Source organism: Seriola lalandi, unplaced genomic scaffold, assembly GCF_002814215.2.
Source record: "Seriola lalandi dorsalis isolate HSWRI2012SDOR001 ecotype SW California unplaced genomic scaffold, Sedor1 jcf7180002054883, whole genome shotgun sequence".
NCBI lineage: Eukaryota > Metazoa > Chordata > Actinopteri > Carangiformes > Carangidae > Seriola > Seriola lalandi.
In genome coordinates, this window is record NW_019525658.1 from 4,241,818 (window position 1) to 4,267,695 (window position 25,878).

The 25,878-nt window shown below is 39.7% G+C and overlaps 1 protein-coding gene across 3 annotated transcripts in view; it reads right to left on the reverse strand.

Annotated features, from left to right (window-relative positions):
• Nucleotides 1–292: 292 nt before the first annotated feature.
• Nucleotides 293–25,878, reverse strand: part of ppp3cca (protein phosphatase 3, catalytic subunit, gamma isozyme, a) — a 30,197-nt gene continuing 4,611 nt past the window's right edge. The window contains exons 2-14 of one of the 3 annotated variants that reach the window (XM_023397715.2): nucleotides 24,785–24,982; nucleotides 22,916–23,040; nucleotides 17,843–17,954; nucleotides 14,535–14,680; nucleotides 14,224–14,363; nucleotides 11,621–11,698; nucleotides 11,448–11,542; nucleotides 11,220–11,345; nucleotides 9,552–9,629; nucleotides 8,690–8,774; nucleotides 7,542–7,639; nucleotides 4,994–5,020; nucleotides 293–2,973 (exon numbers count right to left, since the gene is read on the reverse strand). In XM_023397715.2, the coding sequence (XP_023253483.1) occupies nucleotides 2,825–2,973; nucleotides 4,994–5,020; nucleotides 7,542–7,639; nucleotides 8,690–8,774; nucleotides 9,552–9,629; nucleotides 11,220–11,345; nucleotides 11,448–11,542; nucleotides 11,621–11,698; nucleotides 14,224–14,363; nucleotides 14,535–14,680; nucleotides 17,843–17,954; nucleotides 22,916–23,040; nucleotides 24,785–24,982 (1,457 nt within the window). In that variant the 3' untranslated portion in view covers nucleotides 293–2,824. Of the gene's footprint in view, nucleotides 2,983–4,993; nucleotides 5,021–7,541; nucleotides 7,640–8,689; nucleotides 8,775–9,551; nucleotides 9,630–11,219; nucleotides 11,346–11,447; nucleotides 11,543–11,620; nucleotides 11,699–14,223; nucleotides 14,364–14,534; nucleotides 14,681–17,842; nucleotides 17,955–22,915; nucleotides 23,041–24,784; nucleotides 24,983–25,878 lie in introns of all 3 variants that reach the window. The other 2 variants (XM_023397714.2, XM_023397716.2) reach the window with 2 other exon arrangements.

Here is a 25,878-nt window from a genome sequence, read left to right on the forward strand (position 1 = left end):
TGTGTGGAAAAAAAAGACAAACTGATGCTAGACGTGAAAACCACTTATCTCAAAGCTGCATCTTTTTTCTTTTTTTTTTTAATATATATATTTTGGCCTCTTGGGGGCAGCAGAACAAGCTGTAAACACAACATTAACATTGCAGTATTATCACTTTTGTAAAGAAGTTACAAAATTCAGAGAACTTTGTTTGGAGCCACTGAAATCCTGAATTTCCTGATGCAAATTTAAGTGAAATAACAAGAAACAACATCCAAGATGAGTCCAAAAAGGAAGGAAAAGGGGGGGGGGAGACACTGTATTTGAATTTTATTATTTTCTTTCAAGTGCTACAGCTACGTAAAAGATTTCATGGCCTCGCCTGACAAGTACGGTACATTTGTTTTCACCCCTTTTTACAGCTATTTTAAGATTTACATTTTGCAAAATGTGTATAGGACCTGACAGGAGGTCAGTATATTGTATGGCTCAGCCAATGAAGTCTGACCTTTAAAACAAACTTTTAGCATCACAGTTATGAATGTAAACCGAAATATTTAGGAAGGTTTCCCACAATTTACTGAACATAACAGCAAACAGCGATAATTTGGAAATCTTTAAGGATGTCATGTTAATATTGCTGACACAGTCTTTAATAATGTGTGATTGAAAGTCTCTTGGACTGACTCTGGTCACCATCCACACATACATACACACACACATATATGGATCTTGACATGTGTGGCCAAGGTGGCATGGCACATGAGCACAATCACCTAACATTAAAAAAAAAAAAAGAAAAAAAAAAGAAAGAAAAGGAGTAACTTCAAAAGAGAATAGCAAATCTTAAAGCTTATTTTCCCTCCTTTCTGAATTGACAAAAGACAACAGAGTTACAGTCAGGTGTGTCGAAGCACCAGTAGAGTTGGTTTTATGTCCTAGAAGAAGAAAAAGAAGAAGTGGGTCTTAAAGGGCTGGGAGTGCCTGTGAGGAGGAGTGGAGGTGTTCAGACCAGAGGAGAGCTTGAATGCCTGAATAAAACAATCACACACACCAGCAACCTCAGCGAGTGTTACTGGTCCCCATCTTGGTTTGACCACGAGCTGTAAAAAAATACATTGTATACATGAGTCAGCCATGGTTGAGATGATTACAGTACTGTTGGGCCTTGACAGACAGCTGTTAGTGCGGTGGCGGTACCTTTTATAGTATCATCCCCGCCGAGGGGAATGACTCAGTCCATTGTGTCTGGGTGCAGCATCGTCAAAGTGCTGTCACTTCACCGAATGTCAAATGTTTCCCTTATGTGATACGCATGGTAATTACAATTCAAAAAAAACATCTGCTCACTGTGTCACCAACAGTAGATGGAGACACTAATACAGCTTTAGAAACAAAAGGAAAGCCCCGAAAGCACAACCCATTTTTTTTTTTTTTAGTGTCTGACAATAAAACATCAAATCAAACTGCCATAATTCTGTTAAATACGGTGAAATTTCTTAAGCGATAATGAACATCAGTCTATTCCGAGGACACTATGTTCAGCAGTTCCTCTGTTCTGTAAGCAAACATGTCCTGTTTAGTCCAAATAGATGAAAATGTGTCCTTTCGTGTCAGTTGGTTTCTCGTGCTGTAATCTTCACAACCTCCAAGAGAGGTCGGATTCACTTCAGTGCCCGAGAAGAATAAGAATAATAATAATAATAATAATAATAAGAAGAAGAAGAAGACGTGCTTCCAACCAGGATGTATTGAGTATTGATGTTGTGGTTATGGAGTAAGACATGCTGTACTGTATATCCCTTTTTTTTTTTTTTTTTTTTTTGGTTTAGCAGAGCGAGAACATCCTAGCTGCCATCAAGTGAATACAAGTCATACCAGCACAGGAACAGCCAGCAACAGCAACTATCATTGCACACAAAGCATTAATCCTTCACTTTAACAGCTTCATTCACAAATGATAATACAGGAAGAAGTTTTTCTTGATGTTACTCTGGAAGTGAAAACACTGAACAAAAAAGAAAAAAATCTATTGAGCATCTTTGGGGTTTCATCAAAGTTTTGTGGAAAATGTATAAATATGATTACAAGTCTTCATTAAATTTCTGATTTAAGTATAAAATATTAAATTGTAGTAATTGTTCTTACATAATTTACTTCCTTATTTTTTTTCACTTTTCAATACATATATAATTTATCTGTCAACTGACACACATATAAGCAAACACTGTACTGTAATGTAGAACCTCAAGCGCCTAAAATATCTTGACAAGACTCTTGAAAGATCCAAATGAGGCTGTTGAGGCCACAGTAATTATACTTCAAATTTTCCCTTAACAAACACGTGGTGCGCACAATAAAAAAAAAAGAAAAAAAAAACTCAAAGTGACTAAAACTCCTGGATAAAAGGGATTCATCTATCTGAGCTCAAATTTATAAAACTTTTCATACTTTTGACATGTATAAGTTAGGACTTCAGTGTACAGGATACATTTGAACAAAATGTCTTCATTGATTGATTGTTACTATTACACAATATATCTAATATAATTAATCTTTAATAAATAAGATCAGATTTTTGTCCAGATAACATATCGTGTCATATGTTTGTCTTTGTTCAGCAGCTGGACGTGTTTTCCCAGCGCTGTGGCCTCCTTGTGTTTTTATTATCTACTGATGTGTCCGCTTCCTTTGCCCCGCCCGACTGCGGCCGAGCAGAAGATGGATACGCAGTTTCAGTAGAGCCGACAGATGGAGAGAGAGGGACGGAGAGAGAGAGAAAGAGAGAGGGTGGGGGCTATGAGTCAGGGGGTGTGGGCTGTGTGAAGATGGGAGGGTGGCGTTTCTATCCAGTGCCGTTCTTGTTGGGGGTGTTAGTGTTGATCGTGGTGCCGTCTGGCTGCTGGCCGTCTTTGCGAGGCGGCATCCTCTCGTTTATCCTGTCCAGGCCGCGCGCCTCCTCGAAGTTACGAATCTTCCTCGTAGGAGAGAAACCTTGAATGGCTGGAGCGGAGAAGAGACAAAATTACCAGAAGCCGGAAACACTTGAACTTCCCTACTCATGTTACTGCACATGTCTGCTGTAAAACGTATTCTTTAGCTTTTTCTTCTTCTTTGTGGAGTTTCATTTGATAAGCACAAAACAACAATATCAGCCTAGCACAGTATGGATGATCAGTGAATACAACACATGCACAGGTAACAATGACTTCTAGAGTTCACACACCAGTGGGACAAGCTACAACAAGAACACCTCACACTTTGTAAGACTTACGGTAACGTCCCGAAACAGCCAAGGAAACCAGACAGAAACGTGTGCAAACGAAAAGCAAATTTGTAAAGACTGTTCAAACACACTCTTCAGTCATTTACATTATCAGGTTAAACAGAGAATGAACACTCTGAGGGGAAGGTTTTAGAGGTGGAGTTACAGCCACACAAACAAGGTTCTACAGGGTTCTCTTGCACAACCAGATATCTGTAATAATTAAGCACCTGTGCTCACTTGAGTTAACTGCACTTTGAGTACGTGATCCCCAACCAGGAGAAGTTAAACCCCATGGGGTACTTCTGCAGTTACAAGGGAATACATAGTGAAGTGAAGTAATAACAGAAATTATGATTTGATCAGAGAAATATATCCACAATGGATACAAATAAGCCTGATACTGATCTATGGTCAATTTACTGTCACAAAAACCAGTAAGCTAGCAGCTATACTGATGGCACAGAACCCTAAAGCTATGTGAGGCGACTCAGTGTGCATGGAAACTAGTTAGCAAGTGAACATAGATGTCTAAATAGTTGAGACAGTTAGCTTACGTAATGGATATATGGCTGAAATAGTTAGATAAAGGCATATAAGTAATTTGTAAATGGTAAAGTAAATGGTTGTACAGCTGAAATAATCACCTATAATTAATGCTTAACTACAAGTAATGGAGTAAGTAATGGCTAAACAGTTCAAATAATGTTAAAGTAATAGAGTTGAAATATCAACAAGTAATGAATAAGTAAAAGTTGAAATAATTAACTAAAAGTGATGGACAAAGCGCTCGAATGTTTCTTGACAAAACCAACCTACTATTCAGTGGTATGAAAAAATGTTGTTGGTATGAAAATATCCGCTGTTATGTAGTGTTCCTTAACATCCACTTTGAAATGAACTGAAATCAACACATTTGGATCATGATGGATCGAGTCTGTGACGGAGTATTTGAGCTCATGTGACAGGAATGTGGCAGAACATCAGACAAAAAGAGCCTCCTCGCTCAGTTTGTGATGTTTCCTGCACTACACCACAATGACTAAATCTGTTACATTTATAATGTTTCATAAAAAGACAGACAGTGTAGCTGCAGCCAAATGGTGTAACAGGATTAGCTTCTGAAAATATCCCAGGCAGGGATGTCCCTGGTCTTATCTTAGCCAGGTCTTAGCAGGCTTTTCTATGTGTGGGGAGCCACACTTGGCAAGACACGCCTCTGTGACCACAGCCACTTGCTTCTTGTCAACAAGGGACAAGTCAGCTCCTAAATCATATACACATAACTAACCCCTTTTGTAGCATGGGCTTCACTTTTCTGACACCAAAAAGGCTGATTCATGTGAGGCTGGTGAAAATAATTTAGTTTAAAAGTACATTTTTCATAAACCATCTCATATAACTAGTAATTATCGTTGTACTAGTTGTCGTCTTATGTAAGCGTCTTTTCAGTTCCTGTCATGTGATTCTGTTACTGATTAACAAGCATCAACCTGTAAATGTAAAGTGTTGCATAAACTATTTCACAATGACGGTCACCAATGTGATCCAACAGATACTGATAATGCAAAAGTAACCCACACTCAAATAGTTTTACGATAATACAATAACCAGTGATATAAACACAGTGAGGAGAGTAAACATTTAATTTAAAGAAAAAAAATTTAAGGGTGGGGCTGTTTAAAGGGTGAACAACACACACACACACAAAACAAAGACATGAGAGTAGAGCCACACAGCCATGCGTACCTTTTGCTTTAGCTGCCTCAATCGTAGCTATGTTAATAAGAATTGAGGAAGGGGGAAAAAAAAAAAAAATGAGTCATCAAAGGCAGCCAGAGACAGCAAACACAACAGTAATATCAAACTGTAAAGGCTGGTGCAAGAAACAGTCGACAGAATATAGGTCAGCACTCAGGGCACAGGCATTATAGAAGCAAAATTTCTCAGCAGCTGTAAAAAATAAAAATAAAAAATAAAAAAAAAAAACGTCATCAAAACAATAAAGTTAATGAGTGGGTGGGCGGGAAGGTTAGAGAGGAGAAGCCTGCTGGAGATTTAAGCTGGTGTTGGTGTTAAAGGGTCATGAGGACTTAGGTGTGGAGAGCTGAGGGGGGATTTGGCTGAGAACTAAGAGTCTAAGACTCGGGTCCAGATGCACAACAACGACCGACAGTCGTACAGTGCAGCCTCACATGAAGGCTACGCTGCTGTGCACATGCAGCCAAATGATCTCACACACACACACACACACACACACACACACACACACACACACACACACAGCTTGAATCCAAAATTAGAAAAATGTCATGACCGAGTAGAATTTAAAATACTCAGTGGAGATTTTTTACATGATTAATATTTCTCCTTTAAAAAGTATTCAAATATCAGGATATCCGAAATGCCAACCAGCCATATTCCCTTCTTATTTAAGCTGCATAAAATATTTGAATCTGTAAATGAAGACAAGTATCTGAGAATGAAATATAATTTCTCAAAGAAATGATTACGTATTTAAGATGAAAGAGAGCTGCTCTAAGATCGCAGCCTACAGGTGCAAAATCGTAGCCGCAGCTAGTTTTCCCCTTCAGCTCTGCATTATGAGGCGTTTTGTCATTGGTGACACTTTAGGAAAATATTTCTAGCTGCTTCCAAGCCTCTTCCGAATCTTTAATGTCCTCAGACAAGGATTAACTCGTGGACTGGGTGCGTTCAAAGATGTATGAGCATCACACCACCTAAAATGTCAGCTGTAGTACAGTAGTGTCAAAAACTGAAGCTGGGGCTGAGAAAAACAAAGTGAACAGTCAAGAAGGATGGACAAAAATACACAATGACTTGCCCCTGCCTTTGTTTGAGTTGGCCTGGCTGATCTGAGAACTGTGGCTAGGGGAGCGGACACGGAACATGACATTCTCCAAAAGGTCACAACATGTGGTTTCTCCTTCGATTGCTCCGCAGCTTCTGTAAGCCTCCAGCGTGGCAAAGCGTGACTCGCAGCATGTCCTCTGGCGGGCGAGGCCAGGCGCTGACCTTTAGATCAGAGGGTCAGTGCCCACTTTCAGGTGACAGGCCGACCTCCCCAACCAGCCAGCCCAACAGCTCAGCCTGAAAACTTTCTGCTGCATAGAGGGTGGGCTCCAGTCAAAGTCCAGCCAGTGCTTCCTGTGGTGGGCATGTCACCATTGATCTATAACCCTTCAAAGGGACAGGCAGGACAGGGAGGCTGGTCTCCCCTCACTGGATGTCAGGATTGACAGATTTAGCTCCACCATCACGGATGGACCGATATTTGGTGACAATTAAAGGGAGTTCACTGTGCAAACAAAGCACGCTATTCCAGCCAAGTAAAAGAGACCAGAAAGAACAATAACTTAATGTCCTGCACCAAACTGGTTACACTTCACATATATTGAGTTTTTTGCAGGAATAAGAACAAATCTCTTAATTGTTATTTTGCTTTACACAATTGTAAAGGGTTTGAGTATTATTTTTTTTATTTTTTTTGAAAGTACATTGATGTTGACCTGTAAGACGAGAAAAAACAAAGCCTAAGTTTGTTTGGAAAACATGAGCTGGAGCTATTAGCTGGTTAGCTTAGCATATCATAGCATAGAGACTAAAAACAGGGGGAAACCAGCTGGCCTGGCTAACAAAATCCACCTGCAAGCTGGGAGCAGCTGTGAGGCAATCAGAAGAAACTTCAGAAAGTTACTGTTTCAAGCCAAGACAATGGAAAATGGAAAACTGTAGTTTTAACACTTTGGTTTTCATACTGTTTACACAGATGAGATGTAATGTGTTCATGAGCTTTAGAGATGCTTGTTGGAGAATTTTGTTGACGGAGCCAAGCTGTTTCCAGTCTCTATCCTAACCTAAGCAGCTGCTGGCTCCGGGTTCATATTTGCTGTACTGACATGAGAGTCGCATCAATCAGCTCTCAGCTCTATGACTGTACACTGCCTGCAAATTGCAACCGTGTTTGCAAGGCAGCGGGTATGTCTAACGCAGGAAAAATTGTTATATATAGCGTCACTGCTTTGCAGTCACTGAGCATCATGTGTATTTTCCTGTACTGATGTGCTTGTGGAGCAGTAGACCATGTAACACAGCCACATGTCATGAAGAAATGAAAAGATTTGCCCACAATAAATGCTCTGGGTTTAAAAAAAAAAGAAACACACACTTGGTGACAGGGGGTACGGAAACGTCCCTACAGGTGCAGGTTGTGTCAAAATGGTATATAGCGAGGAGGAATGAAAGAACAGGGTTATTGAATATGAAACACACTTACCGGTCTGTAAGGTCTGCTTCCCCCCTGACAACACTCCCATTGGAAGAGTTCCAGTCGGAGTCAGGCCTTTGAGTGTTAACACACTCTCACTTTCCTCCCTAGCGCACAAACAAAACACAGGCACAGAGGGAACACACACACACACACAAACACAAACACACACACACACAAACACAAACACACACACACACACACACACAGATTACATTTCAGCGAGCAGGCCGACAGACACCTGGTGGTTATGAGGCTGCTCTGTCACCAAGAGTTCTTAAGTTCACTCATCACTCGATACTTAACCTGTGTCCACTCACTCCCTGCTTGACGGAGTGAAAGACTGTCAGCTCTAAATGCCAAATCGTTAACATTTGTCCTGGTTTTGTAAAGTGGGTCACCGATGACTTGTGTCAATTTTAGCAGCTGAAGCAACATTTCTAAGGATTGGTTACCAGTGGTCAGATTTCTGTCAAAGGACTTTAATATTAACACATTTGAATTTCCATATTATTTATTTATTCTCTCCGACTGAGTCAAAAGAAACAAGGGTTAAAAACTGAAATGAGACTTTTAAAATGCATCTAAACATCTACATTTCACATTGTAATCATCCTGCAAAGCAATGAGTTCATTTTAGAAGAAAGTCAAACTAGTTAAGAATTTATGAAAACTTGTGTCTGACCAAATTACATCTGGATTTTTAATTTTTTTTTAAAAATGCTTCTGTGTCTATAACACCCTTTTAAGCCATTGACCCATATGCTTTGGTGTGAACGACAGGCTGCTCTACATCTTGTCCACTTGCGGCAGTGTGACAAGCTCACAGCAGCAGCATTAATCTGGAATAATGCCTAATGTCATTATACAGTCTAGGTGCGTCGTGACTCATCCCATGCCAGCTCATTAATCCTAGCAGGGCAACATTGTGTTTTCAAACACAACTTCATTGTGCACTCAACTGACTCCATTCATTTCACTAACACTCCAGCCTCTTCCTGGCCCTGTGGTGACCTGCGATTCAATTTGCTAATTTTGACCCCCAGGCCACTGAGCTCATTGTGATCCTTATATACATGTCCAGTAGAAGAAGAAGAGTCTTATTGTAAGAAAGGAAGAGGAACATCAAAAGGAGAGTACTGATGACAGGGTCAGACCTGAGGACTGAGAAGACTCGGGCCATTTTCCCCACAGCACGAATCTTGTTTCGGATCACCTCCTTACGCATCGCTGAGGTGCCACCTGGAAATAGTCCAGAATGTGGGGTTAACACCAAGTTCACTGGCGAGAGTACGCAATACTACTGTTTCCATCCTCTGCTGCTGGTTTTCTCAGTACTTACTCAAAATGAACAATACGTTATAGAAAAGACTTGAGGGAAGGAAAAGGATGAAGGATGATACATTGGAGAGATGGGCTGAGGGTTTAATGGTGTGTTTCAAAGCACGGCGGCTATTCAGAACTCCCTCATCAACATCAGACATGTGGGACATAGACTGAATTATGATGAAGTGCTGCGTATAAATCACCTCCCGGCGTTCTATGTCAATTAAGTCTGTGTCAGGACTCATTTACAGTTCACCTAATTTAAGAAGTAAACTGAAAAAGCAGAGCGAACAAAAGCAGAGAGGATTCTGGAGAAAATCTACAACCCAAGCAGATGTGCAGACCAACTAACCAATAACATATATTCTGTGCTGATTGACATCTTTAAATTTCAATAGTGTGAATAATTCCACACCTCCAGGATGGCAATATCAAAGAAACAGTATGCTTAGTATGTACACTGTACACCGAGACTCCAGACCTGAACCTACGCATTAATAACAACAAAGGTATTCACGCTAACTTTTGTAAAATCAAATCAGAATGCCACATTAAAATTACGAATTTCAATCAAACAGCAGGCACAGTGCTTAGTGCCCAGCAGTACAAAACAATAGGATTAACAACAGCCTGTACATATAACAAAATCAAGAGGGTGAACCTCTGAGTGCATGGTTCTTCTTCTCTCCTTACCTTCGTATAGGTCATCTACCTCTGACATGAGCTCATCGTCAGAGCAGATGTTCAGTACATTCACCAGCATCTCCGTCACTGTGGAGAGAGAGAAGACACTTTAAGAATTCAGACTGGTGCCAAACCCATGTTTGAGGCAGGGTTTATATGACATTGCATGACCTCCATTTAGAGATTTTCATAACAGGAGCAGAAACACTTCCACCAGCTAAATGAACATGTTTGTGATCACGTTTTACTGTCTTCACCAAATATTAACTTAATAATTTCCTCAAGTTTAACAGGCAGCTATAAGAACCAAATACTTAAAAAAACATACAAAAAAACCCAAAAAACAGTGAACTTTTAGCTGGAAATTTCTCCAGTATAAAAAGGTCAAAATGATACAGTACGAATGATACATACAAATGTTTTTCTTAATAATGTGAATTTCTAGTTTTTTGGGTTATCAAAGACTGCTATTTAGAATACAACACCTTCACTTTCAGTTGTGGGTGTTTCCAAAGAGCACATTGGCATACCTTTCAAATTTAGCAAATGGGCCAACACATTAGTTTACTAGAATTACCACCTTGTAACTGCCAACTGATCAAGTTGCAGTTTACATCCATGTCTCTCCAGACTCATATATGTATTGAAGGTATTCAATAAAAAGGTATTAAGTATATTTTTTGATTTGTGATGTAGTGCTCTATAAATAAAATCAATTAAACTTGCTTTTATTAAGCTTTGTTGTTTTTATTCTGTATGAGTCATATTCCTTGTATATGTTCATATTTTTGGCCAATAAATCTGATTATGACAGAACATAAAGTTGTAGTCATGACAGTAGACACTGCTGCAAATATGATGTTGCCGTTTGTGTGAAATTTGCCATAATTAGCATATGAATTCTTGAGTTATGACCAAAGATGTTTTTTGTGAGGCCACGGTGGCCTTGAACTTTGACCACCAAAATCTAATCCGTTCATCCTTGAGTGTAAGTCAACGTTTGTGCCAGATTTGAAGCAATTCCCTCAAGGCGCTCCTGGGAATGGGACGGACAGATGGCCAGACACGCCTGTCGCTGGCGCAGAGGTATAACACAATCCTCAGCTCTTCAGTGATCATATAACTATATAAGTATTTTGCCATGTGTTCATCTGCATTAGTCTACTAGTTACGAGTTATAACTGCAGATTGAATACCTTGATGAAAAGTAGGAATGAACAATATGCAAAAAAAAACAAAAAAAAAAACATAAAAAAAATCTAAAAATGATGATGATTTGATTTTGCTGGGGCTTGTACCAAACAAACATGTTCCTTTACATCTGGAGAGTATGAGTTTGTCAACCGGTGCGTCTCTGTAGCACCACAACACTTCATGTATGGTGTGTTGTGACACAACACACCATATATGTTGTGCAATTTGGATATTGCACTTGGCCATGTTGTGATTTCCATAATACTTACTTACTTACTATGATTTGTTTGCCCTAATGAAAAGCATAATTGAGCATTGACCATTCTAAAATCCACTCCTATTTCACGACTTAATGGAGAAGAAAATCTCAGTATTTCTGGGTCAGCCTGCATCTGGATATCCCACAAAGTCAATGACAGCTTAGTAAACAGTTTTATTTCTGGCTTCCTATTCACAGTTTCCCCAATTACCCAACAAACATACCTTTCTCTCCAACAAAAGGCAAAGACCATGTGAAGACATCCATAAAGTTGGGCAACCAGTAAGGGTGGGGGGAGCAGTTGAACTGTCGGATGTTCATCACATTGTTCTCATATTTTAATACAGCAGCTAGGATTGACAGAGGGAAAGAGATGGGAGGAGAGATTCAGGGACTGAAGACTGGTAAAAATGAGAAAAATACAACGACAAGAGTGAGAAAAAAACAGAAACCTTTGTTGTTGTAGACATCTAGGTAATTTGGAGCTGAAAAGATTGTGATTAATGAAGGGAAGCCCGTGGTCTGGCTTTTTCTGTACATCCGATACCTGTACAGCCACAAATAAAAACACTCATCAAATGTGTTCTATAATATGCTAGAAATAAATGAAAGAAACCCGACTTACCCTGCATCCTGTGCTTCATGGGCTCTTATTACTGAGAGCAAGTTATTATTTACCAAGAAGTCACAGACTGCTGAGTAACTGCAAAGAGAAAGAAACGCAGAGGAGAGAGAGCTGTTAAAACACTGAGTGCAGGTCAGAGCTGATTATGAACTTAAACCATTAAAGGAACAGCATGAGGTCACTTAATGACCAATTCACTGACTGTTGTTTGTCTGTGGAAATAGTTTCATATTTATTTTCGGCATGCCATGCCCTCTGGCCTGCTGTGCTTGGGGTTTAAAGATGCCAGAGCCAGGACTCTAGTATTTATGAGCTCTGCTGGTCTCTCCAGAAGCTGAGGCCAGAGCAGAGGGAAGAAAGCAGGAGAGCAGAGGCGCTCAGCTGGGTGGGGGTACCTGAGTCTACTTCAACTGCCTTTCTTTCTTTCTTTCACCGCCCCCAACTAATTCACGGGTGATGCTTTGGAAAAATGAGTGGGCGATCAACATTTCATTTAATCAATACCAGGCAAAGATGAATGGTTTCTGACATTTATCACTTCAGTGGATTTCAGAGCAGGGCAGGATTTGTTTGTACCAGCTCTTTATAAATCCATTAGTTTCTGTGTAAAGTCCTTCCTGGGTTCTAACTACTAACTAGTCCAAATTAGTGATTCTCTAAATCAGGATGCATCATTAAAACTTAAAGACTGTCATTATGTGTAAATTAAAGATTCAAGATACAATTTAATTATCATTACGCAACACAAGATTATTTAACAAAATTACAGATGTAGTCCCTTCACGCTACTCACTAAAAACAAATGTTTCATTAATGACATGATAAATAATCTTGTCACAAAAATAAAACTGAATGATGAATTCAGTCGACTCAGAGCCTGAGGAAAGAAACTGCTCTAAAGTCTGGTGATAGAGCAGCAGATACTTCTGTAAAACTTGCAGCAGGGTGAAAAGGCTGTGGGTGAAGTGGGTATTGTCTTTTAGTATCCTCTGGGCTCACCTCACCTCACTGATATCAAATCAGCTCAGAGGAAACATCCGTCGCATTGGTCTAATCAAATGTAACCAACTATAAACAGGAAGTCTCTGTGGCATCACAAGCTGTAACAACTTGGAGGAAGCCACATGATGTATTAAACCTAATGGCCAATACTTTTTAAGTGTAGGTATAACTTTGATTTATTCATATATACATACATAGAGAAATCAGTATTTCAGAATTAGTGGTTTGCAGTTTAAAGTTGGAAAGGTCTGATTATTTAAAGTTAACTGACATTATCTGGGGGTTCAGACTAACAACAAAACATTCTGCCATTTGAGGCGTCTGATGTTTTTAGTTATTTAATTATTATTACATTATTATTAAGAAGCATATTAATCGTAACCCATTACCTCTTTTACTCTCTGTTCTAAACAGCTAGCTAATACTTTAGCATTACACTTGGAAGTTGTGTAACAAGAGTCTACACCACACTAGCAGCTCTGTTAGGATGGACTTAGGCACTGCCATGCTTTGAGGTAAATGCTAACATGCTAACATGCTTACAAGGATGATACAAACATGGTGGTGTTCAGCAGGTTTAATGATTACCATGTTCACTATTTTAGTCTAGCGTTTTATCATGCTATCATTTATTATTTAAAACTAAACACAAAGTACAGCTGATTAACCAAAGTACTGAAGAAGTGAAATTTTGATGCAATGATGAAAGGTTAAGAGATCATCAAAATTATTACAATTCATCCAACATGGACGCCTGAGTCACAAATCATGACAATCTATCCAACGTTCCATGAAATATTTCACTCCAAACCACCAATGTCAACCTCGTGGTGGCACGTGAGGAAAATCCAGTAGGATTCATCTTCGCTAGAGTGGCAAAAGATTAATTAACAACTAATCTCTACATAACAGCAAGTACAGCAACCGAATTCTTATTTAGTAATTCATAAATCTCCACTTTGTAACTAATATAGCTATGTTTAAACAGCTGATGTAACCAGCTCCAGGAAAACTGATCAAGTTCAGCTGAAGTCAAGCAGACTCACAATGTTCAGTGTATTAATGAAAATATTCCTCCTGATATTAACATGTTGCCACCCCGTTCTGTTTTTACTGTCTCACTGCTCTTTCCTGTTCTGCACCAGCTGTTTGCATTGCTCAACCTCAAAGAATTTCAAATAACCTATTATAAAGTGCTATTTAGTTATTTGTCAGCTCTTGACCATTTCTGAACCAGCAGCTTGCCTCTGTTAACCTAATTTGTAAAAGCCAAATTTTATGCGTTAACCTATTTTCAACAAGCTGTTTTTATGTTTACCTGTTTTGAGAGGGCCTTTTTTCAAACTGCCTCAATAATCCGTTTAACCTACAAACAGTGAAGCTACCGCCACCGGCCTTTGTGATGAAGCCTATTTAATAACTTACTATCTTCTGCCAGTATTTTTGTGTTTGTCTGAGTGTGGTCAAAAAAAAAAAAAAAAAAAAAAAAAAACTGTCTATGATTTGATAAAAATCAATTCTTCATATTAATAATAAAGTTGTGAATTTGGTCTGTTCTGACAGTTTAGCATCAGTGAAGCTGCAGCCATTTTATCCAATACCTGAAAAAGTAAGAGCAGCCTCTGACGGAGTTATGGTTGAAGTGTTCAGATGTCTTTTCACTGCCGTAGTCCTCACCAGGGTCGGCCCAAATCAGGTCACACATTGGCCCAAATGCCGGAGGCTCTTTAAACCTGTCTAACTGTTGAACACAAAACACAGACACACACTGTATGGTTTAGACTGGCTTCTTACATGAGGGAAACCACTGTGATAAAAAAGGTAAATGGACTGCAGAGGCAATTTTAAACCAATATAACTTAATACATTGGATTTTAGTATAAAATTCATGTGTCAGTGGTCGATCACTTACTTTTCTTATGTCGTCTAGGCAGTTGATTTCTGGTGAGAGTCCGCCATGCACACACAGGAACTGTTGATTGAGCAGGGCAGCGAGGGGCAGGCAGTCAAAGGCCTCCATACAGGAATCATACACCCGTTCCGAGTATTTAATTTTACCTGCAGCAAACACATGGCGACAACACAAAACATGGTTCATTTTTGTAGCTCATAAGTATAATCTGTTATTCTTTTACAAAATAGAGCCACAATTGCCAAAAAGTCTGTTGCATGTGCTTAGTCAGGTGAAATCAACAAAGGTTTGTGAGAGGTGCTGAGAATCAGCAGCTCGGCTCCTCTGTCAACAGAAGGACTGATGATTGTTTCCAGGCCTTGTCTCCAGTGTCACTTGCACAACACTGCAGTTCAGATTAAGCCAGGAGGAAGTCGACTCCTTATATGGCAGGAGCAGCCAGGACACAGACAGGTTGGGTCATTGTGGGGGGGTCAAGACATTACTAAGTGAGTGCTGCATTCAGGTCATGTAGAAAAGTCTGTAGAGTCAAGCTTTTTCAAGCTACTTGAAGTCAGCGAATTTAGTGATTTAACTACTTTATTAACTTTCTTAATCCAGACATCACCACCAAAACAATAAAGTATCTGTAGCTACATGTCTGTACAGAATGATGTGAATAATGAAAACTCATACAGACCAAACACTCATACAGCCCAGACTGTAAGTATTTATTACACATTTTTTGTTCTTCAGGTTGCTTCAGCATGTTCTATTTGAAATAAAATAATGGATACAACATTAAAGCGTCTCAGCTTTAATTTGAGCTGGTTCACATTAATACAGAAAGAACTGTGTGTGAAATATAGCCCCTTTAACACATAGTGACCAAAGTTTGGGGATTCAACAGTAATTGGACAGATACACATGAGGTCTGACAAAATCATCATAATCTATTATTTTGTTGAAAATTCTTTCATCAGCAGATGTTTTGTATCTTCCCTGGTGGTGCTCTCCCACGCCTTCACAGCAGCCTCCTTTGGCTCTTGCTTATTGGGGTCTCTCTGCCTTTAGCTCTTTGGCTGCTATGGCCCTATGTTTAGGATTGTTGTCCTGCTGTATGATGAAATGTTCTGACTGGCTGACTCTGAGCACAGACTGCTCCTGTAGACCTCTGTATTCATCCTGTCGCTTCCATCGGCAGTCAAATCATCAATAAATGCCAATGAGCCGGTTCCTGTCATACATGCCCAAGCCGTAACAGAACCACTGCCATGTTTGACGGATGAGCTTCCTCTTTTCATCATTTTTATAAATCTAAATCTCAATGGCAACTCAACTCTTAAGAGTCCAATTACTTCTGAACCTTTGTAAGTTAAATGCAATGTGTTAAGAGGACCATGTCCTCCACAGAGTTCTTTCAACGCCAACTTAAACTTGCACAAATTAACGCTGAGACTTGGTACTCTAATGTAGAATCCATTATTTAATTCCAAATCAAATGTGCTGAAGCAGCTGTAGGGTGTGGTAGTAGTAGTGATCATGTTGCTGCTCCTCTTCTGTAAGATATCCAGCCTCTACAGAGCAGCATCCTGCTGCATAAACCAGTCAAAAGTAGCATATAAACGTGAAATATTCACTGGGCGCAGCGGTGGGTGACTGAGTTCAAACACTGAGGTTGGAAAGATGCACAGGTTCACTGAGGTACGACGCTAATGATCATTAGCAAAGCATTGTAGAAAACATTCAGCTGCAGCTTCTCATTTTAGCCGGTACTGAGCGTCTATTTCGGTGGTTAAAATGACAAACGTCTCTGGTGATACGTCGTATCATCTGTTACTATTTAATGTTAATTCTGTCAGTAACTTGATGACAGGCCTGAATTAAACTTGGCTGTTGTTGCTTTGTGTGCTCTCTGCAGGCCAGTGTCAGCACTTGTCAGAGTGAGACGTCTTCTTTCTAGTGGATCAAGTGTTTTCACTGTTGGGGAGCTCCCTACTAAACTAAGCTGATAGTTTTTGAACAATGACCACACACACACACACACACACACACGCACACGCACACGCACACGCACACAAAGTTGTTATGTGCATTTTAAAAGTTTTCTATATGGGCAAACAAATACTTGATTAAGTGAGAAAATAATTAGCAGATATCGCCATTGAAAATTATTGATGCATCCAGAGCCTCGATCATGGAGTCTTTGAACAAATAAGAATGAACACTTGTTCGTGTTGACTCTTATATCATTCATGCATCTCTGTAGAGCAACAACTGGCTCAAACTAAAATTCTTGGGTTGAGGTGACACCCTCTGAAACGGCACAATATCAAGAAGCAGAATGATTTGCACTGATTATCATTCATTACATTCAGTAAATGAACTTGTTCAACTCTTCTCTCCTCCCACTGAATGTGATTTTGCAGCAGTGTAATGAAATAGGTGCAAGAGAGATGGGGAATCCTAAACTCACAACAACGAGCTTTGTGTATCAACCGGGATGCATTTGAACCATACTACTTTATCTGCACATTTTGTTTACTTGTTTTTATACATGCTACTGACTGCTATCATTGTAATATATATACATATATTTCAGTCTGTAAGCATTACACCCTGCCCCAACAACAACCACCTAAACCACTGAAAAGTGGTACAGTGTGTAATAATACAGTCAGTGTGTGTGCGTGTGCGTGTGCTTGTGTGTGTGTGTGTGTGTGTGTGTGTGTGTGTGTAGATGAGGTGGCACTTGGGTGGGAGTGTTGTGGGGATGTAGTGAGTGACATCTATTTGCAGCTGGCAAGTTTGTCTTTGCTGTCTGCCAAAGTGTCTTTGTTTCGAGTTTGCACCTGCTTCACACACACACACGCGCGCAAATACACACACACAGACAGATCCACACACTCAACTTTCACAGATTGAAATCAGTGTGTGTGTGTGTGTGTGTAGCTGTCTGAGAAGCATCAACAGCATGCCTGGCTGCTCTCCATGCTCCAGCAGCTCGACGTCTGCAACATGAAAAGGAAAAGGCTTCATCTCCTCTGTGGAGTGATGCTGATGTGCTGCCACATTTTCTGACGGGACTTCCTGATCTAACACACACTCTCTGACAAACATAACCTACTTGTGGGAAAGTTTGTCATGTTATTAAGGGGAGTCAGTCATCTCATAGTTACTGCTCTTCTTGCAAAAGCTGCCAAAAGCTACAAACTACATCTCTGGCATGGAACTCAATCTGATTTGTCTGAAACCTGATTGATACAGGCCATTCTGAAGTGGTGCAGGGAGCATCGTCTTCATATGGCTGAGAGAGGCGCTGCACTTACATTCCTGTTTGAAGGTGAAGTACTCTGTCAGGTGTCGGCACTCGTGGTTCCCACGCAGGAGGAAGAGTGTGTTGGGGTGGTTGATCTTGAGCGACCAGAGGTAGAGAACACACTGCGAGGACAGACAGTGACAGGGACAATGTGGGAAGAGGTGGGGGAGAAGAGAGAGTCGGAGATGTGAACTTACGATTACACACAGACCTGGAAAATCTAAGCTTGAAGAGGGCTTGTATAAATAATCAGTATTCAATCAGCTGTGGACTGCTCTCTGCTCATTAATACCACATCTCACTACAGAGGATGTGAGCATACCTGTCTCAGTTAGCTCCTTGCTTATATTATTATCACACACCAGATAATTTTCACTATTGATTAATCAACCAATTCCCGAGGTGACCTGTTTCAATGTCTTGTTCTGTCAAAAACTCAAAGATATTCAGTTATAAAAACAGAGAGAAGCAGCAAATTCTCACTTTGGAGAAGCTGCAATCAAGTTTATTCTTGAAAAATTCCTCAAACAGTTGATTGATTATCAAAATAGTTCCTGATTAGTAGAATTGAATGAAAAAAAAAAAATCATATTGTGATTATTTTGGCAGATTTTGCACTATGAGTCACAATTACAGTTAGAATGGTCATTTTTGCATTTCATTTTCACTGAAAAAAAATGTTGTGGCTTGTACAAAACAAGCACCACCTTTACATCTGGAGAATATGATTTTTAGCCCAGGGCACCAAGATGCTTCATTTATGGTATGTGGTGACACATTTTACCTTTATCAAAAAAATTTGCAGCTCTTGCGATTTGGATATTGCACATAATTATATTGCGATAATATTTCAATTAATTGTTGAGCTCTCAGGATTAGTTTTCTGTCAGACTAATCTATAAATCAACGTATTGTTTCAGATTTATCACACACCTCGAGTTTTTCTACCATCACTCATAATAATTTAGGCAGAATGTGGCCAAAGTAAATTTTGGAACCACATTCCAGTGTGAAAACAGAATTACCAACGAGCAGTAGATTTACTTGAAGGTGTTACCAGACTCCAGTAGATTTACCCACTAAAAACCCAGTGCAATGTGTTTTAGGGCTGCACTGTTCAGATTATAGCAGAAGACTGACAGTAACAGGCTTCAAATGACACAAAAAATACTCCCACACACTCGTCTCTGCTTCATTTGTGTGTGTTTCAGTCAGACAGTGACCTTGATCAAAACAAGTTAACCTCACTGCAGGTTTTGCTTCGTACTGCAGTAAAAATCTACAGGAGGTTTAACTAAAATGCAATGAAATGTAATATAGAAAATCCACTCAGACTGAGCCATCAGGGGCTCTGTGCACAGGTTAGATAACTGTGGAGCTCCACAGACTGATTAGTTTCTCCTTCACAAACTCATCTCAGCAGAGAAGCACTGGGATGTTTTCCTCTGGCCATATTAGAGGCTTTAATATATATATTAAAAAAAAAAGACACACTGTGAAAAGCAGACCAGCATTTACAATCCAAATTAACTTGCTTTCTTTTCACAGCTCACACAAGGCACTGCGCAATAGCTGCCACTTGCCACTCTCAGCCCACTCTTAACATGCACCAACCATGGCCATCTATTAAGTCCCTGGAACAAGATGCCAAGGTAACCGCAGCCAGCAAGTCTGTATTCACATAACTAACAAGGTAAAAAAAAAAAAAAAAAAAAGAGTGGGGGAGGCAGGACGACCAAGTCTTATTCACTTCAATTGTTGGGAGGAACATTGAAGTGTGAAGTGTAGGTAAATGTGTAGAAAGGGGCTGTCGGTGTGACTTGCTCTCTCATGTGCGGAGGCGGAGAAAGGGACATGGCGTGGAGTGGAGTGGAGTGGCTGGAAGCTGACATGGGTTTTAATGAGAGCCCTCTGCTCTCTTTTAGCAAGCCTCTGTGTGTTTGAGCCTCAAGTGGGGGAGGTAGACAAAGGAAACGGCACAAAGCTTTGTGTGACAGACGTGAACACTGGCTAACTTCACCTCAAGCCCAGGCACACACACAAACACACACATATGTAGACAGATGCACACACACTTCAGTCTGTGCCTGGTGTGTATGGGGGCTTGGCAGGCGGTATAGGAGGGTTAGTACACACACACACAAACATGCGCGCGCACACACACACACACACACGCACACACATCAAAGAGAGTTTCTAAATAAATAAAGAAGCTCAGAGAACGAAACTGATTGCTCACATGCACTGAATTTAGTCTTTGACAAATTGCTGGACTGCAAGGGGGATACGCCACCTCCAGAGGCTACACTGACTCTTTATGTTACCAAGGTAACCACATCCTGATTTCCATTTCCCTATATCTGTGTTATGTTTTACTGGAATGAGCTCTGTGGGAAGAGAATTTTCAGCCCTGCTAGTGAGAGCTAGGGCTTTTTGGTTCTTTAATTTTGTGCCGACTTTACATTAGCAAAACAGACAAAGCTGCTCCCAGAATTCAAGGTGGCGTCTTCAAATTCCACCATCTGTCCAGAACCTAAAGACCTTTCTATCATTATTATCCATTACAAAGAAAAGTAGCAAATCATCACATTTTAAAAGCTGGAGAACGTTTGTGATTAGTTCAATGATCGACAAATGGTTTAATAGACTAATAGAGTAATTGTTTCAGCTTTCAACCAATCAAAAGAACTTCATCAACAGTGCTAATAAGACATGTTAAGCAGAAAAAAGTCAGCCAAAAAAATAACCAGATAGCCCTTTTCACAGGCTAAATGGCCCATCCCTAAAGGTTCCATGACTTTTAATTTCATAGATTTTCAAGTGGAGAAGAGATAATTCACCTCTTTCAGGTTGGCAGTGTTTAAAGTACCACTTTTCTATAGGAACACATGGGAAAATAAGCACAGCGCTGATGCCTGAGTTCTTCAGTGAACACAAACTCTAAATCGGATATCAGTCTTCGTTCCCTATGCTGTTTCAGTCTCCTCCTTTCATCTGTGACATTTCACCCACCTCATTGTACAACCCAGTGTCCATCAAAAGCCCCCACAGGGTGGTCAAAATGTTACCATACTCCCCCACATACAACCGACTCCACACCATCGTCATGAAACACCCTTTATTCTCAGTTTCTCCTTTACAAATACTGAACATGAATCCTGAAGTGTTGTCTTCAGGATGTTACTAATAGATAATTAACTAAAGGACAGCAGATGAATCAGGACTGCCTAAGGCAAAAAAAAACTGTTGCAAGTAGCTACCTTTTGCACCATTGCAACTATAAAAAAAACAAAAAAAAAAACATATCCATTTATCGTCTCACTTGAAACGAGAGCTGTATCGTTTTAGCATTGCGCTATAACCTGTAACATTGTCAGATTCATAATGGACAGACAGAGAAGATCGAAATCAGAGATAACACCTTTTTTATTCCACACATTCTTTTTTCTTGTCAAAAGCTGGTGCCTACATTTCCCACATTGCAACCCAACCACCAATAGTGTTGTCAGGTAATCGGGTGAGGTATGCTAGTAGTGACTAATGTAGCCTGGAGTTGCTGGCCTCAAGCAGAGATGGGGAGCAGGCTGCAGAGGTCTGGTAAGATTACTTATTTCTATCTCCACACCCTCAGATTATTTTCATTTTCAAACTTCAGTCCTCAGCCCCAACCGATATTGACTCAAGTGACATCACTTGAGGCACTTCACTGAGACTTCACAGAACTCCCTCTGGAGACACTAAAGGCTTTATACAGGCTTTATCCCCCTTAAAATACCATTCTGTACTTCTGCACTGCACTGCAGTGTACACTACCAGGCCTCTTGCTCCACTCTGTGTGCTAAAATCAGATCACATTCTTTGAAATACATATAGGACAATTTTGAGTGTGATGTGTGTTGAAGAATATCGATGTTGAGTCATAACCAACAAATGAAACAGCAAATGATACTGAACCTCACTGTGGGTCAGAATATGTGACTGAGAGTCTTGAGGTTCACGCTGCTCCCACAAAGTACTCACTCATTTTTACTCATCTAAATCAAGACCAAGACTCTTTCATGTCATTTAGCCCAATTTCCGGCAATTCTTTTGTCAACATGTTGATAACTTACACACATCTTATTACTATATTTTTCTCTTTTGACTAACTGATTCTAATGATCTATCCTGTTTACAGCTAATGTTTCATGCTCACAGCGATACACAACCAAAAACAATGTTTTGATCTAACCTACCCAAACCACTGCAAGAGTATGACTGTAAGGAATATACCAGTGCAGGATGACAGCAGAGATGATTGTACAGCAGCAGTGTCTTCTAAGGATGTTTTGATAGCGTTTTATCCATGAAAGCGGTTACCATTGTAACTGCCATGAATCCAAGCTTAGTATGGCCATCCCCTTCATGCCAGGGGTGTGCCTCTGTCTTATTTTTAACTGTTCCACTCAGCATGTATGAACTTTGCCCTTTGGATTTGTGCTGAAATACAATTTCAGCCAGCAGGATGTATTTGGTTAAGGTCCTCAAAGTAGCAGCACTTAAGTTTTAGTAGCTATTCTGACCATTGGTCACCATGTTAACCATCCTGAGAAATCATTTGGGACACACCACCATCCAGTTGGTCTTCATTACATCATCTCCTTTCTATTTAAGTTTCAACCAACGTTCTAGATTCACATGCAGAACACTAGGATACACGCAGCACAGTGTCAGGAGTCACACAAGTACAGTTTAAACATGAGGTGAAGGTAAAAATAAAGATGGATTATTAACCCATCACACACTAATACTGAGGGGTTGTAACAATACACTGAAACACATCATATCGCTCAATGTACAATACTGATCGTTTAATATGTTACCATTGTGACACAATTCAGTGCCACACACTATTAGACATGAAGAAGGAAACACTAATCTTTGAACTAAACCTAAACACATAATTTGTTACTGTGCAACGTATTAATGTATCGTCACTGACAACAGAATGCAAATGTAAACTGGCATTGTCACAATACAAACCAACTGTTTTTTAAATCTAATATGAAAAAATGCCATAAAATATGAGGAGGAAACAACTTACCTCAATACTGAAGTATCCTCGATCTACGTAGTCACCGAGGAAGAGATACCGCGTGTTACTGGGTGATCCCCCCACTTCAAACAACTTCATAAGGTCAAAGAATTGTCCATGGACATCACCACAAACTGTCGAAAGACAAACGCACTGCTGTTAGTAGCTCATATAACAATTACAACAAGTCATTCGGATGTTTTCAAAAGTTGTTTTTCAGTCTGGATATACAATATGTTTCTTTTTACTTATTCTAAAACCAGCCATAACCAAAAAGAAACAAGAGGACGCCCACATTTTTTTACATTTTCCATTCAAGGTTAAATCTTATTTTTCTTATCAAATCGGGATCTGATTCAGTAACCATTACACAAACTGTATATTATAACATCCATCTCCTATAAGTTGAAATATAGACAACACAGTTGCGTTTTAAATGTTATAATAAGAGAAACAGAATAATATTTGTTATTTCAGTAAATATTGTGATATGGAACTAACCACGGCAAAAGTTTTTATTAAACTGTTTCGTCAAACTGGACGATAGTTTTCTGACAAATATCTAAAAATCAATATCATTGATACTGAGGAGACAAATGTAACAATTTTACATAATATCTAAAGTGTGTTTACTGTTGTCTATTATGAGTGAAATGATCAATAATACCAATCATATTAAAAACAGTAACAGTGGCAACATTTACCATTTTTTATCTCAATCACGGCAGAGGAGTTTTTTGAGAGGAGTTTTGATTTCAATCAGATTATTTTAATGCTGATTATTGCTGAAGCCACAACAATGTACAAATGAATTCAATGTATCAATAAACAGTTTAGACACATAGATGTAAAGACTGAATGGTTGCACCTACACTAAGAAATGCTATACACAAGCATGGCAAATATTTTCAACACTGGTGTCAGACATGTGTAGATGGGAGCATTTATGCTTGTGTGGAATGTGCAAACAATATTACCTGTATTATTACACAATATCTGAACTGTAAATACTTTTCAGTGTTAGGAAAGTTCATACAACAACAATTAGCATCCTCATATTATTATCTCTGTTAAGTAGCAACTGCTGGCTGTAAAGCTTGTGCTGACAACTGTAATCAGCCACATAACCATACAAAACATAAGAAATAAAGGCCGAGTTTCAAGCGCCATCTCTACTATTGATGATGACAGCACTACAGCAGGAGGTGACATTTTCATTTTCATGCCCAGTTCCCACTTGTCCAAAACACAGTAATGATATTTCTTTCTTTAAGCTAAATTAATTAGAAAATTATATTCTCCTGTGAACAAGTTTCTGAGTATGTTTTGATTGAGGATGTTGGACTGAGGCCATGATGAACTGAGATGACTGAGTTGATTCTAACAGCCTGCAAGGCCCCTGGATATGGCACAGAAGCGGGCAGATGGCAGCTGCCGGCATACAAAAACAGTGTTGCAATGGAATAATGCCTAGGTTGATGCTGTGTTTACTCTGTGTTCACAACACTTTCTACGCTGTCTTGGAAGGTAGTGTTTCAAAACTACTTGTCAGGCCAGGAATGGAGGAATCTCGACTGGACCATCCCGCACGGGAGATCGCACAAAGTATTTGTATATACTTTTTAAGCCATCTCTGTTTCCAAGCAACAGCAAGAGAACAGCACTGCTACTAGAAATGTAGTGTCTTGCTTAAAGACACAGCAAAGGTGGATGGACAATATTGTAGGAAGTTTGAACCCAGAATGCCCATGTGAAGGAAGGTCTCCCTGTTTGTTTTGTTACCACACAAACTCACACCTGAAAATAATGAAATGTACGGATCTGCCCAGTTAATGACAGGATTCCCTCTGAGCTCTTCATGTGCGTCTGCCAGCCTACCTGTTATAGGCGCCTCCACTTCCAACATGCACTTCTCTTGGCGGAGGATGTTGGCCCCATCGTTAATGATCTTCAGAGCCACGTCCTCTTCAACCCTGCCCTCTTTGACGAGGTGGTTGCGGAGCAGCTCCGCGTTGGGCTTTCCATCTTCAAATAGCTCTTTAATAGTCAGCTTATGTTGTGGAGGGTATGGCACAGCTGGAAAGGAAAAAAAAAGCAACATCGTCTGATATGATAACGGGTTAGAGCAAAGGTTTTCAAACTGTGAGGCCCCCCTGGAAAGGAGAGGGGGAGTTTGTGACAGTGTAGAGAGAGATGTGAGGGATGAGCCACAGCCTGCATCAAAATTCATACTTTTTGGAGTCACGATTCAGTCAAATCTGCACACACAGACATGATACACATACAGTATTTATAACATATCTGATTCTGTGTGACTTAGACTTTGTGAGAATATCATTATCTCTGATGTGCACCATGAATAAACATCCATTAAACCACTTAAAATCTGAAAAAAATACACTTCCACTTCAGAACTTCCCAGAGAATCGTCATGTTTTAGATTTTCTCCAGTATTAAAAAAAATCCAGAAATAGCTGTCTGTACATCCATGGATACTGAGCAAACAGGAACTACTAAAAGCTCATCTGCATACTTTTAGTGGTGCTAATATAGGCTAAAAAACAGGGAGCTCACAGTAATAGAATCCCTGGTAACCTGTATACATCAAAGCCCATAAAATCTGGGCACTGTAGTAGGCACTGTAACATTAAGATTATTTCCCCAAAATAAAAAACGAAAAGAATACTAATCAGAGTTACAAAATCCATTAATATTAAGTTTTTCCATGTTGTACTTCTGACAGTACTAAGGCTCAGAATGTCAATATGCATCTGATATAGCTGTTGCACTAACACTGTCCATTCATAGTAGCATGCCAATCAGTCAAATGTCAACATATTCACAAGATGATTAGATGAAGTGCATCTCTGCAAGAAAGATTTTAATTTCATACCAGTAAAATATAAAAGGATATGACCCCTGAAACAAACTTGGAGAATTTGCTGCATTTAATTAAGTTGTAATCACGACCG